Source organism: Petromyzon marinus, chromosome 41, assembly GCF_048934315.1.
Source record: "Petromyzon marinus isolate PM22_M1 ecotype Great Lakes invasive population chromosome 41, UKy_Petmar_22M1.pri1.0, whole genome shotgun sequence".
NCBI lineage: Eukaryota > Metazoa > Chordata > Hyperoartia > Petromyzontiformes > Petromyzontidae > Petromyzon > Petromyzon marinus.
In genome coordinates, this window is record NC_133707.1 from 8,481,792 (window position 1) to 8,497,509 (window position 15,718).

Here is a 15,718-nt window from a genome sequence, read left to right on the forward strand (position 1 = left end):
AGTGCAACAGGCATTTACGTGAATTACACAGCACGGTAGCTGTTGCATCTCGCCATCTCCTACAATGTCGTTCATGGTTGTCTTTATCATTTGTCCTTCCCCAACACGGTTGGTTACGTACGTTGCGAAAGAAGTTCCAACATACGTACGTTACATGCACGGTCGTGAGATGCGCAGCGTACCGGTTGTACGCAGAGATGGCATGCTGCATGTGCTGGCTGAAGGCGAGGGGCAGGGCATTCCCAGCCGGCTCTGGCAGGGGCGGTTGGTCCACCCCACCGCGTGCCAACCCCCGGCTACGCAAAAAAACAACAGTGGGCGGCACTCAATTGCAATGAGCCGTGGGAGTCCGATGTGAGAAGGGCATTGGTCTGAAACACACAGACTGTGGGTTAACAGGCCAACTCGCTTTCCCAGGGGATGACTGGTAAAGAAAACCGCGACTTGTCTTATACTATTTTTTTTATTTCGCCAGGTAAGCCCCCACCTCAAATTAGCACGATTGGCTACGTACGGCGTGAAAGATGTTCAACATGTATACCAAGGCAAGGCCCACTGTGCTGTATAACTCGTTTTCAGAAGCGACCTGGCCACAAATGATAGTTCAACAAAGTAGCTTAACACGTGGAAATTTATCGCAGCCAATTACTCTAAAAGCATGTTTCTAAATGTGGAGAGAAACACCGGAGGACCTGGACAAAAAACATGCAAACTCCAAATATGCAGGCGTCAGGGTTGTTATTAAACCTTATCCTGCTGAGACATGCACTGGGTGTCTCTGCAATAGATTTGTGTTTGTCGCTTTCCGGTAATCGCTTAAAGTCTTGAAACATTCTACGTGACTTCACCGAACGAACCAAAGACGATGAATCCTTGCAGTCACGAACGCTTTAAATCGAAATTCAATATATTCTAGTTTCAAAAAGTTGTGAAGCATCATCAACATTCGGTCTGCCATCATCAATCCACTGCTGAATGAAGGCCTCGCCAAGCCATCGCGATCCCTCACGACGCCAACAGGGTTCCAGTGTGCTCGGGGTTGGGCGATCCCGGAAAATATCCCATGAGAAATTATGGCCTGGGGTCGGTGATGGCTGCATGCCCAAACACCAAATACACACAGCATTTTCTGAGCAATGAGATGTGGCTTTCTGGCCAGGCGACCTAGGACTTACAAAAAAAAGGATGCTGATGCTGCTGTCTTGGACACTTTTTTCTGCTGCCCCGTGTGTGGATTCAAAAGATGCCCTCGATTCACATGCAGTCCGCGAAAACTGAGACCTGGGAAAGGTTGGCGCTGTAACTCCGTGGCTGAATTTTGGGCCAAGAAGCTGCAAATTTCCGACGCCTGTCTCTCCGAACAAAGCGGAGATTCCTTCCCTTCCGCCCCCCCTCCCCCCCCGAAAAGGTCGAATTTACATGCGTCATTCAGGCCTTTCACAGCCATAATTCCCAACTCACAATGCCCGCCGCGGGCCGCTTTCACTCCACGGTGAACGACCATGCAGCTGCACCGAGCCGAGTATTAATAAATGAGAAAAAAAATTCTGGCTTCCCATGAGTGAGGAATGCACAACTCTCTTATAATTAAGATTTTTTTTTTATCAGGTCGACATTCAAAGTATATGTTTTTAATTCCTTTAAATCGTGTTTGAAGGACACGGCAGATCGTGAATATTTTATGATGAATTGGACAAAAGTAAAGTTCTGTACCTTGTAGCGCCACATTCTAGGTTTGATTTAGCCTTGAGTTAAATATGGACCGCCTTTAATCAAATATATATTGGTGATACTGCAATGGCAGTGGTGCACAAGCACAAATAACAAAACCTAACACAGCCTTAAAATAAATTAATATAATGACCGAGGTTTTGGGCAATGGCCCTTCTTCATGGCATCTTTTTTTTAACCGTGCCACGAAGAAGGGCAATTGGCCAAAAGGTGACCTTTAACTTAGTGTTTTATATGTCACACTAACTTGCTGGGTATAGATTTAGATGGCAGTACAGCCCATGTGATGTTCTAGTTTACTATTGTGAATATTAAACGAAAACACTGTGATACTGCATTGCCAGTGGTGCACAGGCACAAAATAGCAAATTCACATGCGTCAATGTGCTATTGACATTTACAGGCATCATTAGTATATGTGTTATTGACAAATGTGTTGTGTTCATTAGTTGTTGTACAATGCCGTAATTTCGTTACCATAGGACCGACTGTGTATACAGTAAAACCTTGGATTGCGAGTAACTTGGTCTGTGAGTGTTTTGCAAGACGAGCAAACATTTTAAATAAAAATGAATTTGATAAACGAGCGAGGGTCTTGCAATACGAGCAGTACGTATACGCGTTGTACTGCCGAGCGTGACGTGATCACAACTGATATACGAGTGCTTTGGATTACAAACAGGTTTCCGGAACGAATTATGCTCGCAATCCAAGGTTTTACTGTATTTCGTATCATATGGATTGTGTTAACTTGGTCGACATCATAGTTTTGTAAAAGATGCTGTAACCCTGTACACTTGCAATTGTATTTATCCATACATTTCTAACAAAGAGATGTATTATATCAAAACAGGTATTGTCTGGTTTAAATAATATTTGTATGCGTACATACATGCAAGAATTCTCCAATGTAATTATAACAAAGTAATAAGGTGATTAATCAAAAGGGCACTTTTTCAAGGCTTCCTAAACATTGCCGAACAATAAATATTTAACGACAAAAATCTACCTCGAAAAGAAAGAAATATATATAACACGCAATGTTTGGACATTGGCCCAAATAATATTTGTATGAATCGATATTTCCATAATTATTATTCGTGTTGCATTGGTTTAAAAAAATGATGCGACAATAAGATTGGAAATTAACTGCTTTTGTGAAAATTCTATCATTGTTATGAACGTGTTGTTTAATTACGCAGTGTGTGTAGTACGTACTCCCAAGTGATGGAACCCGGTGCCGCATGCATCTATCGCGGCTTGAGAATGAATGTTGACAGACCAGGACCAATTCATTTTCACCGCATGCACTTTTGAACCCATGGCTCAGTTTACCACTCAAAAGTTTAGCAAAATTCATCTTAGTCAATGAAGAATGAGCATGAAGGATGTGAGCAAACCCAAAAGCGATTCCACTGAATCTGCAAGTGACGCACCAACCTAAAACAGCATCACAGTCTGAATTTCCCTCCATTCATTTCAAATAGGCTTACATCTGCAATCAGCTGCAGCTTACACATTCCGCAGCTAAACGAAACGCGCGCAAGCGAAACCGACAAGTAGTTAGCGTCACACAATAACATGCCAACTGTTACATTGTACATCAAGGATAAAGCATGCCGCGTGATCATAACGCAATACAACGCAAGCTGCCAAGCTCAAAAGCTTCTCAGTTGTGAACAACGCAGCCAAAATTTAGACGACCCTCAAGGACTGTTGAGATAACAAAACAAAACAAACCACCACGCGATCTGAAATTCAATTTCACAGATGTGAAATCGTGCCATTCTGTGGCGAGCGTAATAACGGGGCTGGCGCCACCTTGCAAGGGGGGGGGGGCGGCAAACGAGATCAGGACGCGCGATCGCAGTCGTGGCACGTCCAAGCACCAGCCCAACGAGTGCAGCACCCCCGCGTGACTGCCGTAGTCGGGCTGGTGGAACTAACCAGCGGAGCAGGCAGGACCGCAGGCAAGAGACGCTGCTCATCACACCCCAGGAGCATCCTTCAATGTCCCCGGACGCTCGTGGCACGCGCGTGGGTGCGTCACAACGGAGGCAACTGCCGATGCCGTTGCTCTTGCCCGGGACACCCGGGGGTTACCGTGGCCCCGAGGCGTCACTCACCCGATCACCATCATCCACCTGCAGGGGATGGCGTGGGCACGCATGACGCGCGCGCCGCCGGGGGAAATACCCCTTGTCGTTGCCGCCGCCGCCGCCGCCTCCTCTCTCTCTCTCCGCCACCGCCTCTCCTCCGTCTACGCCCTTCGCAGCTAAGAAGCCTCCGCAAAGCTGCGATGCCACGCTCGGCCGCTATTCTTCATCGGGACAATAGCGAAGCGGCAGCCGCTGGTTCTTGCGTTGTTGCTTCTTATCGCTTGCTGCCGTCCCCTTTTATTTATTCGAGGCGTTTGTCCTTCAAGGGATGCCCCTTGCTCCGGAGCGCGGAATCGTTTGTTTTCAGTCGCCCTTCTCACAGACGGTTCTGACGGGAGGTGCGGAGCCAATTGAGCGGCAAAGGCACTTGCGACGTCGCCCCTCCGCATGCAGACGCACAGACGCTTGGTCTTTCAGAGGCATTCACCGACCACGTGCATCATGGTGAAGCTTTCTCTGTGAACGGGCTTTGCTTACATTTTTACAACTTGTATGATTGTCTCTCCGAATGATTGAAAACAAATGATAAACTCTGTAATGAGGATATCGTGGAATAATGTATTCGGTTGAAAATGTATTTTTCAGACTGATATTGCAATCTTTAGATAAAATTGATATTTTTTTATTTTTTCCCTTGGATAGCGTGTTGCAGCGACAAGCAACTGATGTTTGTGATGAAATTACATTATATCGTATCTGTCGTATAAAAATCAGATTATTTTTGTCCTGGGTAAATTAGTTATATTTTTATTCAATATCACATTTCTGCATCCCAGCAGGTTAAGCTGAAATGTAATTATGTGTAGACGCAGAACATACATCACACTGCACCACACAGAGAGATACTAAATTAGACAGAGCTTTACGTCCTACAAGAGCCGAATTCATCGGTTGATCAGTCTACAGTCCCAACAGTGCACAGGTCCGCTCTTAACTGCTCAACACGTGGCTTCAACGCAGATCTACCCCAGCGTGCGTGAGCGACGCGCACGGCACTACGACCACACCCACCCATTTAAAACCTCACTTAAATAATAATAAGCACCGCAATACGCCGAGCACGACTCCCGTGCCGTCAAAGGCAACCTTGTCGCCTGGGTGCCAGCTTCTGCTCCGATTAATCCCGTCCCGCGCGTTCTGCTTTGTGTCAAAAGTGTCGGCCTCGCGGAGAGCGCCAATTTCATACAATGCGCCCGTCACGCCACTGACGAGGGCATTATACCGACGCACAATGGCACATTTTGCATTATTAAAATGTAATTTTAATGCGCGGAAATAATTTTCGGACACACAATCTTGTAATATGTCGGTGAGGTCGCTATGCACGCCTCCTGCCTCGGACGTCTCGTGTTGCACCGCACGTGGGAGAGAGCGTGGGCGCACAATCACACGCACCGCAATTTGTCCGGCGAATTATGGGGTTTATAGGTGAGGTCTGTGCGTATGGAAAGGTTTTGTACGCATTCGAAAGGGCAGGGCAAGGGTGGGGGGCGCATATGGCCTACGACTTCATTTCTTCATGGCTCTGGAAGACACACGAGGCTCGCCAGCCCGCACAGCCCACAACCGATATTTATCCATCACTATAAGCGTCCTAGCCGCAACAATCGGATATCAGTGGGGAAAACGTTTGATTTGCGTTATCACCGTGTTTATAATTTGATTGTGCTCAGTCACTTGTGTCACTGCAAGAGCTACTCTATACTGGATGACGCTGAGCTGTGTGTAAATGTGTGGCCTGCTAAAGGTGTATAAAACCGGGAATATAGCACGGTAATCTTCTTCCAACAGTGACAATTCTCCCGCGACTGAAAACTTCGCAGACATCAGGCAACGACGCATACTGGATCAGCTTGAAGACGTCTTCTGTAATAATATTTAATCGCACAATTGTGAGAGGTGGTGGCAGCTTGGGAATGCCATCATCCAGCAGTGGACTGACCATGGCTGATGATGATGATGAAATACAAGAAACAATGCACTAAATCACAAGTGAACTCAGGAGGCATGTGTACAAGATGCTGAGAACGGAATCAAGAAAGAGGTGGGTGGAGTCGGGGAGTCAAAATCGCTGAAAACGCAGGGACAGTCGTCAACATTTCAGCCACCACACAGAAGCGGGTTCGCCGATGGCACATAGACTTGTGATTAACGCCGGCAGGGAAGCCTGCGTTACACGCAGGTAGGCACGGTGAGTCACAGGGAAGGAGGGCCTCATCACAAACACTCTGCGTTACGGCTCAGCGTTGTTGCACAACAACGGAAAGGACACCACGCACAGCTATCGCTGCTCAGTCAGAAATGCAATTAGGTGATAGCGGGCAACACGGGCGAAGTAATCCGCAGGGCGTTGCTGGGATACTCCTGTGACGTTTTTGGATTTCTGCCTGTCGATGACCGTGTGCTCCAGCTGTGTAGGGTGCATCCATTGTAGAGCATCGGCCGTGGCAAAGCCACTCAAAAAGGGAACCCAAACCTTGCAAATCGACGGTAAGACTACCCCACCATCTGACCGTTTATGCAGACTGACACATCACACTCTAGAAGTACTTCTTCTTATCTGTGCAGGAGGTGAGGTTTTCGTCTGTGTATATGATGCTTTGGGTGCAGGGGTGGTGGCACAGTGGGTAACGCACCACAGGATGAGCTAAAAGACCTGAGTTCCATTCTCGGCCATGGCGAACATCAGTGGCGGGTGATATGCGAGTGCCATTTCATGCAGGCATTGGGCATTCAGCTGAAACTGACAACTCGCTACCCAAGACAATACTTTACTCTTAAGCATCATGCGGCGTCTAAGTTCTCAAAACCCTGAGACAGGTGTGTAGGAACAAATGGGTCCCAATAGTTATTGGGACCCATTTAAAGAAGCCAAGGGGGCCCATGGAAGCTAATGGGGGGGGGACAGCATGCAAATAACCATTGGGGTCCATGTGGAGTAGCCAAGAGGGGCCATGAAAGTTAATGGGGAGGGGGGGCACAGGATGTTACTTGCCCTTACGATTAAAATGTTGGCGAGAGGAGGGCAGCTACCTCAACTGCCCTCTCTATCCCTTTGTCCACACTCTGCGATGGCTGTAATCCCTGTGGCCCACTCTATCACCTTGACAAGCTGATTATTTGAAAGGGCATCTTTGCTTGGTCTCCCCCCTCCTACTCCACTATAATGAGGAGAGGGGAGGGACAGGGCTTGATTGGTGGCACACGCGGGTCGTGTTATCTTTCACGTACTCACGAAAGCCCGACGCGTTGTTTAGCAACGGAGAAACACCCTCGTCCGTCGGTGCCAATGGGCGGGGACGTGAGCGCCGAGATAGCACAGACAACGCCGACGCCATCTGGCCCACTACTAGGGCTAGCCGAATATCAGAATAGACCTGCGTAGAGGCAAGGTACAACCCTTGCTGTGGAGCTTACTCACACCCGGTGAGGGCAGGAGGCAGAGGGGCCTCCACTGGAGGAAGCGCCTCGAGAGAGAGGTGGTAAGCAATTGCTTACGCCACTGCTGGCAGATAGGACCTCTAGTAGAGGGTGATTTGCCTACTCTTCCACGATGGCCAGACGTCTTGGAAAAAGTCTTAGTAGCCCCCCCCCCCCTCTCCACACTGTACCCCACCACAGGCGATCGGCAAATTGTGGTGTAAACATGTATACTGTTGTGTGGACAAGAGGCAGAGGGGATTTCAGATTTAATAAACTTGCGAAGTTGAACCGGCAACTTCTGGAAGCCCAGTGTGCAAAGCGTCACGCAACGGCAGCATCTCACCAGGCGCAGGAAACGTACAAATTGACAATGAACTAGCTTTACCTAGGTCATTCACATTATCATATTCATTTACAGGCCTTTTGTCATTCATACCTTCATGGCTTGCTTGACCACACATTAGGGAAGTAATATCTTGAGTAGTCAGTGTGGGTTGCCGATGTGGAGTTGTCAGGACCGGTGCATATATCACTCGGCGGCACTGATGTACGCCGGGTTCACAGTGCAGTGCACTAATCAATGTGCCACCACTCTCTCCGATTATCAAATTATCATATTCTTTGGGTCTTTCGGTAAATTCACGTAGATAGGTTCAAAGAAAATAACAAAAAACTACGATGTTTCGATCGCAACACAAGCGGTCGTCATCAGGAAAAGGGGAGTTAGCGTCTAAAGACAAACTGCTTCTAAAGGTTTGAAATGGGCATAGCCCAAATGTCAGCAGCCAATATAAGTGATGGGCAGCGACCGCGGCGGTGGTGGTGGGCTTTCCACCAATCAAAGGGCTGCCAGGCAAAAATTAGCATGTCAATGCAAGATCGCTGAGCATCCTTCACGGCGAGTGCGCCAAGGTGGCTATGTTAATGTGAGAGATTAGCGTGTTAATGATCAAATAATCACCACTAAAACACGATCACAAAACTTAATTGATAAACGCCTTTAACGTAAAGTCTCAAAGGGTGCCACATTTACCTATAAGTGATATAAACTCATCTAATTGGGCAATAATTTAATCCAAACCATAACCTAAATTCAACTTTTTTTTATTTTGCCAAGTAAGGCCCACTGAGCTATATATCTCTATTTTGTAAGCGACTGGGCCATAAATTATGATGCAACAAAGTGATTTATCACGTGGCCAAATACTAAAAAAAACGCATGTTTCTCTTAATGTGGAGAAAAAACCCAATGGACCTGGAGAAAAATCCACGTGACCACGGGGAGAACATGCAAACTCCAAATATACAGGCATCGTCAGGGTTGGGATCGAACCCACAATCTCCTGTATACCAGGCGAGGCAGTTAACATCTCGCCATCGTGGCGACCCCCAAACACACCTAAAGCACGAATGTATTGAATTCCCCAAAGGGTATTGCTTTACTTGAATCGAATCAACATTCAAAAAGACATTGTCACGACTCACTATGGACCTGGGAAGCCGTCGGAGCAAGCACGGCTCTGTTGCACAGCATCTGGCCGCTTCGCCGACATCCGTCTGCAGCCCTCATTGAGCCCCAAATCGACCCCATCGAAGCCATCAAGCGGCCGCTAACATTACAGGGGCAATTAGTCACAGGCAGTCTGGCACAGGGACGGCGGTACCGCGTGCAAGCTGGCGCTATGGGAGCCAAGTTGCCAAGACCGCTCTTGATTGCCGCAATTTGCAACACGACACCGGAGCCATTCAGTGCTGTGTGACCCAAAATGCACAACAGGATACGACCTACGGATTAGAGGGGGAGTGGGGGGCGGTTTATCAATTTACAAAATTATACATTTCATGGCACAACTTTGGTGAAATAATTGAGGAGGCGTCGTGCAAGCTCTCACGCATGGCTTTTGGGCCGTGAAAGGTTGAATATCAAGGTTTGATTAAAATGCGGAGCCAGTGGCTGAGTGGCTGGGTGTGATAAAACCCTGACTGATGAAAAATAAAGGACAGGCTTTTACCCTTTCTGACAATAACAAAGGTATTAAGATGTTAAAACAACAAATAGACACCCATTGCAAGGCATCAACCCTCACCTACTTCCGTTTTCTCCCACCAATCCACATTAGAATCCACAGGTCCATACCGGGCACTGTGATGCATTTAGAAGAGACATCGGCACCCATGGTAAGACGATGCATTTTGGGAATACCTACAACTATTATGGGGTTGGATTTGCACGGTTGGCTACATATGTGTGTATGTAGAACGTCTTTCACACCATACGTAGCCAACCGTACTAATCGGAGATGCGGGGGAAGGACAAACTAATCACAAAAAGCAGTTCTACATACGGTGTGAAGGAAGACGATGCATTTTTCAAATACCTACATCTAGCATGGGGTTGGCTACGTAGGGTGCGAAAGAAGTTCAACATACATACGTACTGTGCTATGAACCCGTCGACCTAACAGTCCAATTCCGGGCGACAGCCACCATCATTGGACAGCGATATCTGAACCGGTCCTGGATACCTTCCCTTCACCTATACCCACCGACAGGTACGGTGAACTATGATCAAACAGCCCCATTGACCAACGTGGCTTCGGGAGACCTTCATTCAGCAGTGGATTGACAGAAGGCTGTAATTTGCTTAAGGACCACGCGTTGTACTGACATAAATGCAATGCAGCATTGGCTCTTCCTGTACACTTTTTCCACAATACAATATTGTTTTTTTGTTTTCAGGTATCTCTTTGCAAAAATAGATCCACACTACGTCTACATTTAAAAAAAAATAAGCAAGACAAGTTGTTCAAGCACATGAAAAAACATTTCACCCTTCTGCATCCAATGAACCGCGGGCATTCATCGTCAGCTTCACAGGGATGGAGGCGGGCGACTCGAGATGAAACTGTGCAGTCTTGATGCTTCGTTACTCAATTGTAAATGTTAAATAGCAAACATTTAGTAAATTAGTTAATTGTTAATAAGCGTTAATCTTGAAGTAATTTAGATTTGTTTTACTAAAAAGAAATGCAGTTCAAATGTAAATCTTGACTTGAAGCTTTCGTGACTGCAGCAATTCATATTCTTTGGGTCTTTCGGTAAAGTCACGTAGATTGGTTCAAATGAATAAAAAGAAAATGAGCAAAAAAAATGTACCGCAGCATATTTATTTAAATATTTACCATATTCTGGAATCCCCCATGACCAGCAAGGCTCTTTCCACGCTCAGAGGTGTTACTGTACTGTGCATTGTTTGTGCTAATGCACCCGTGCATTACGTGTGCAATGTATCTGTACACTGGGAGCGCCAATGTGGCCTGTGCGTTGGTGTCGTGGTTAGCGCGCTGCGCGAATAAACATGAGAACCCGAAATCGATTCCCACTCACGGCCAAAACCAGTGATGACCACCTGAACGAGCCCTTTGGCCTCCCCTAAGCCGACTCAACCTGAGCAAATGAGTACCTCGTGGAATGTGTAAACATTTCTAGTAGGAAGACAAAGGCGGCTGAGCGTTGTGCTGGCCACCCACGCCCTTGTGTGCCATGCCGCACTTTAAATGGTGCTCGGTAACAGCACTTGCTCCAAAAGATTATGGCTATACGGGGAATATTTGTCTTTGTGCAATGCGTATGCTAGTATATACCTGTGCATTTCATGTTCTCATGTAACTGTAGATAGCATGTGTTAATGTAACCAAGAATACCACGTGCTATTGTATTATGAACAGTGTTATTGCACGTGCTGTTTACTATTGTGGTATTTTACGTTGCACGGGAGCCAAGGAATGCACAACGTAATAAACAAACAGTGGTAGCGGCTGCAATACAGGCCTTTTCTCCATAGCTACAGTGGGGCAACAAACCCCCACAGGACGTACACACACGCATATGCACACATGTAAACACATACCCACACGTATATACAAAAATACACACATACCAAAATACAAAGCTAAAGATGCCCCCCGTAGCCATACAAACTGTTGACGCAAGTGCTGTTTCCGAGCACCTATTAAGCCTGCTTAGGTGTACGAAGGGGTGGTATGACCAGCACCACGCCTGGCCGCCTTTGTCTTCCCAGTGTTGATGTTCACACACCGCACTACGTACTCATTTAAGGCTGGTGTAAAATCTAGACAGGGCTGCTTTTTCGCCACAAAGTGAAGACATCGCCATTGCAGGGGTGCCAGGTGAGCTGCACTCTGAGGCCATGTGAAAATTCGCTGGCAAAAAGGTCACAGGGAGAGACGTAGATGTGATGGCTTAACTGAGAAACTAAACGATTTTTTTTTTACCAGGAAAGGCCCACTGAGCTATGTAGCTCTTTTTCAGGAGCGACCTGGCCACAAATGATAGCTCAACGAAGTGGCTTATCATGTGGACATTTATAGGAGCCAAATACTCTAAACAGACGTTTCTAAATGTGGAGAGAAAACCCGGACGACCCAGAGAAAAATCCACGCAACTACGGGGAGAACATACAAACTCCAAATATACAGGTGTCGGAGTCGGGATCGAACCCACAACCTCCTGCGTACCAGGCACTGAGGCTACCCTATCGCCACCGATGACTGACAGATACACCATCTGTGCTCCCCACTGTGCCAACCTTTGGCACACAGATCACAAAGATAAAAAAAATCCCCATGTAATCTTAACAAACTGCTGGGGCAAGTGCTGCATGGCACACGAGGGTGTGGGGGGTTGGCCAGCACCACGCCCGGCCACCTTTGTCTCCCACATGGCAAAGTTTACACACTGCACCAGGTACTCAATTGAGGCCGAGTTGGCCTCGGGGAGGCCCAGGACCAGTTCAGATAATCACTGGTAGTGGCCGTGAGTGGGAATTGAACCCGAGTCGCTGGGTTCGCACACACAATGTTGTGTACGTGGAGAAGCCAAATTTCAAGTGCACTCATGAATTATATTTATCAAACGCAAATAACTCATACAGTGAGATGGGTGTTGTTTCTCTCTCCGTGTGTGCCCGTTTCCCACGAGTGGGCAGCCGTGTTGACAGATCCCATCAAGCGCACGCTCTCCCCGGCGCACTTGTCACGTTACGACTGGCGGGGCGTGCTTCGTGAAAATGATCTGCCACAATAAGCGGCACGCCCGGGCGCACGGACCGAGGACGGGGGACGCCGAATGTGGAGCTCTGAGCTGGTGTGTGTTCGCATGCGCGCATGTGTGTGCGCGTAAGTGGTTAGCGAGCTGAGCGACAAGCCCACCGAGCCAAGTTCGATTCCCGCCTATGGCCAACACAAGTGACGATTATCTGAATGAGTGTTGGGTCTCTCCGAGGTTGACTCAGCCTCATATGAGTACCTGGTACGATGTGCACACATTACCACTGGAGACGAAAGCGGCCGAGCGTGGTGCTGACCACCCGCCCCCTCGTATGCCGTGCCGGCCTTCATAGGTGCTCGCTAACAGCGCTCACTTTAACAGTGTGTCAAGGCTAAAATTGTGGTATTTGTCTTTGTGTACATAGCATAGTGGTTAGCGCACTGCGGTACGAACCTGGCGACTTGGGATTCGATTCCTGCTCACTACCAATAACAGTGACAGCGAATATTTGAACCAGTCCTGGCCTTCCCCCAAGGTGGACTCAGGATTCGAATCTTGACCCTATGCAATAAGTGGAAAACACGCTACCACTGTGCACTGTAAAACTAAAACATATTACAGGCTTCCCTTGCTTTACGGAGTAGTAGACAGCTGCCTGCCAAGTAGTGTACACAGTTCACAAACAATGTTGTCCGAAGTCCGACCGCATAGTGCAATCAGCGCATATAACGAATTATGGATAGAAATAGGATCGCCACAATGCACGCAAAATCGCGCAAAACCGAACCCGCATAACGCGAGGAAAACCTGTACAGTACTCCGGAATAACACACGAGACAATGGTTCCATACAACTTGGAAGGGATGAGTACAGTACTTGGACAAGCACCTACACAAAGGACGGTGCATGGTGCACAAGGGATTGATGCGGCCAGCACTATGCCTGGCTGCTTTAGTGTCCCCATTTTTTATGATTGCCAAGTATGATTGTTTGAAGTCAACCGAGTGGAGGCCACCACCAGGTTCCGATTCCATTTGCCACTGGTGTTGTACATGGGTGGGAATCTAATCTGCTTCATAGGGATCGTATTGCAGCATGTTAAACACTACGCCACCACTCACCATACAAATGAATAACACTACGTTAGAGGGTAGCCTACAGAGACTGTTGGATCAAGTGCTGTTAGCATGCACCCATGAAGAGTGGTTGGTGTGGCTAGGACCACGACTGGGCACCTTTGTCTCCCCAGTGGCGATGTTTACACATCGCACGGTAGTAATTTTTTGAGGCCGAGGTGACCTCACGGGAGGCCTAGGATGAGTTCAGATAATCGTCACTGGTGTTGACCGTGAGCGGGATTCGAACTCGGGTCGCCGGGTTCGTAGCGCAGCGCGCTAACAACTACACTACCGCTCCCCCACTCAGACACACGCACGCACGCATTCACGAAGGAAGCACTCAGGCACACAGCACTGGGTCCCCCTTCATGGCCACACTTTCACCTGCAGACCTAAAACAAGCGAGGTGATTCAGCAAAACCCGTTGTCCCCTACGTTTCAAATGATCACAGCGAGGCGACGACCTCAAAACAAACTTTCCCAGCGGGATCTACTCCAGAGGTCATAGGTGCCACGGTCACCAGAGCAGAGTCGGCGAGAATTGAGATTGGGCGTCCCGCCCACCCGCATGTAACGGAGCCTTTCATCGTTCACCAATTTTAAACTGGGATTTGTCGCCCATCGATGCAATAAAATAACGATGGGATATTCCTACGTCTGTTTATCACTCGCATGCATCGCTGTTCACATATATTTGGTGATAAGGGCACATGCTGACCGTGAGATATGGGGGGGAAAACGGACTGATCTTTGGAATGAGCTGTACTTGTGAGCTCTTAATTTGTGCGAAGGGAATTAATATGCCGTTCATCATTACATATAGGTTATTCCAGCAGCACACGGCTGTTGTGAAATGCTTCCTTTTATACACAACCTATCATGAGTTATGCAACGCATAAATGTTTTATGGAGAAACTTTGGGCTAGTATTTAAAAAAATCACTCTTATATTCATTTACTTATAACATATAGTAAACCGTGTTTAAATCTGTATCTTTGTTATTGTGCCTCATTTGCAAATACGGTTTTAGTGAGCTATAAGGTCTTGGTCTATTTATGTTCCTGATATGCCATGGCACTTTGACATAAACCTTTAGTACAAATAAGGCAACAGCTTTGGTTATGTCAGATTTAACACCATTATGACAGTATGCATAAAGGTCGTTTAGCTTCAACAAACTACTTACTTTTTAAAATATTTAATTCTAATTATGAGCAGCGTGCAGTGGTTAGCGAATCGCACTATGAACTCGGCAACATGAGCTCAATTCTCAGCTACGGCTAACATACATGGTGGGTGATGTTGGCTATGGGTCCCACTTTTCTAACCCACATTGACCAGTGCAGTGAAGTATGGTCAAACATACCACCAAGGTTGATGTGGATGGGGGAGTCCTCTATTTAGCAGTGACCTGATACAGGGCAGTAAATTATTATGACTGTTATGGTGACATTCGTTACACATGGGTCTACAGTGAGGGAAACAAGTATTTGATCCCCTGCTGATTTTGTACGTTTGCCCACTGACAAAGAAATGATCAGTCTATGATTTTAATGGTAGGTTTATTTGAACATTGAGAGACATAATAACAAGAAAATCCAGAAAAACGCATGTCAAAAATGTTATAAATTGATTTGCATTTTAATGAGGGAAATCAGTATTTTACCCCCTCTCAATCAGAAAGATTTCTGGCTCTCAGGTGTCTTTTATACAGGTAACGAGCTGAGATTAGGAGCACACTCTTAAAGGGAGTGCTCCTAATCTCAGCTTGTTACCTGTATAAAAGACAGCTGTCCACAGAAGCAAGCAATCAATCAATCAGATTCCAAACTCTCCACCATGGCCAAGACCAAAGAGCTCTCCAAGGATGTCAGGGACAAGATTGTAGACCTACACAAGGCTGGAATGGGCTACAAGACCATTGCCAAGCAACTTGATGAGAAGGTGACAACAGTTGGTGCGATTATTCGCAAATGGAAGAAACACAAAATAACTGTCAATCTCCCTCGGCCTGGGGCTCCATGCAAGATCTCACCTCGTGGAGTTGCAATGATCATGAGAACGGTGAGGAATCAGCCCACAATTACACGGGAGGATCTTGTCAATGATCTCAAGGCAGCTGGGACCATAGTCACCAAGAAAACAATTGGTAACAAACTACGCCGTGAAGGACTGAAATCCTGCAGCACTCACAAGGTCCCCCTGCTCAAGAAAGCA

At 47.1% G+C, this 15,718-nt stretch overlaps 1 protein-coding gene across 5 annotated transcripts in view; it reads right to left on the reverse strand.

Moving 5' to 3' along the window:
* The window catches only part of LOC116951048 (protein FAM149B1-like), a 61,071-nt gene that overhangs the window by 26,739 nt on the left and 18,614 nt on the right, over positions 1-15,718 (reverse strand). For 3 of the 5 annotated variants that reach the window (XM_032969400.2, XM_032969399.2, XM_032969397.2), the window contains exon 2: positions 183-296. In XM_032969400.2, the coding sequence (XP_032825291.1) occupies positions 183-296 (114 nt within the window). Of the gene's footprint in view, positions 1-182; positions 297-3,678; positions 5,875-15,718 lie in introns of those variants that run through there. The other 2 variants (XM_032969402.2, XM_032969401.2) reach the window with 2 other exon arrangements.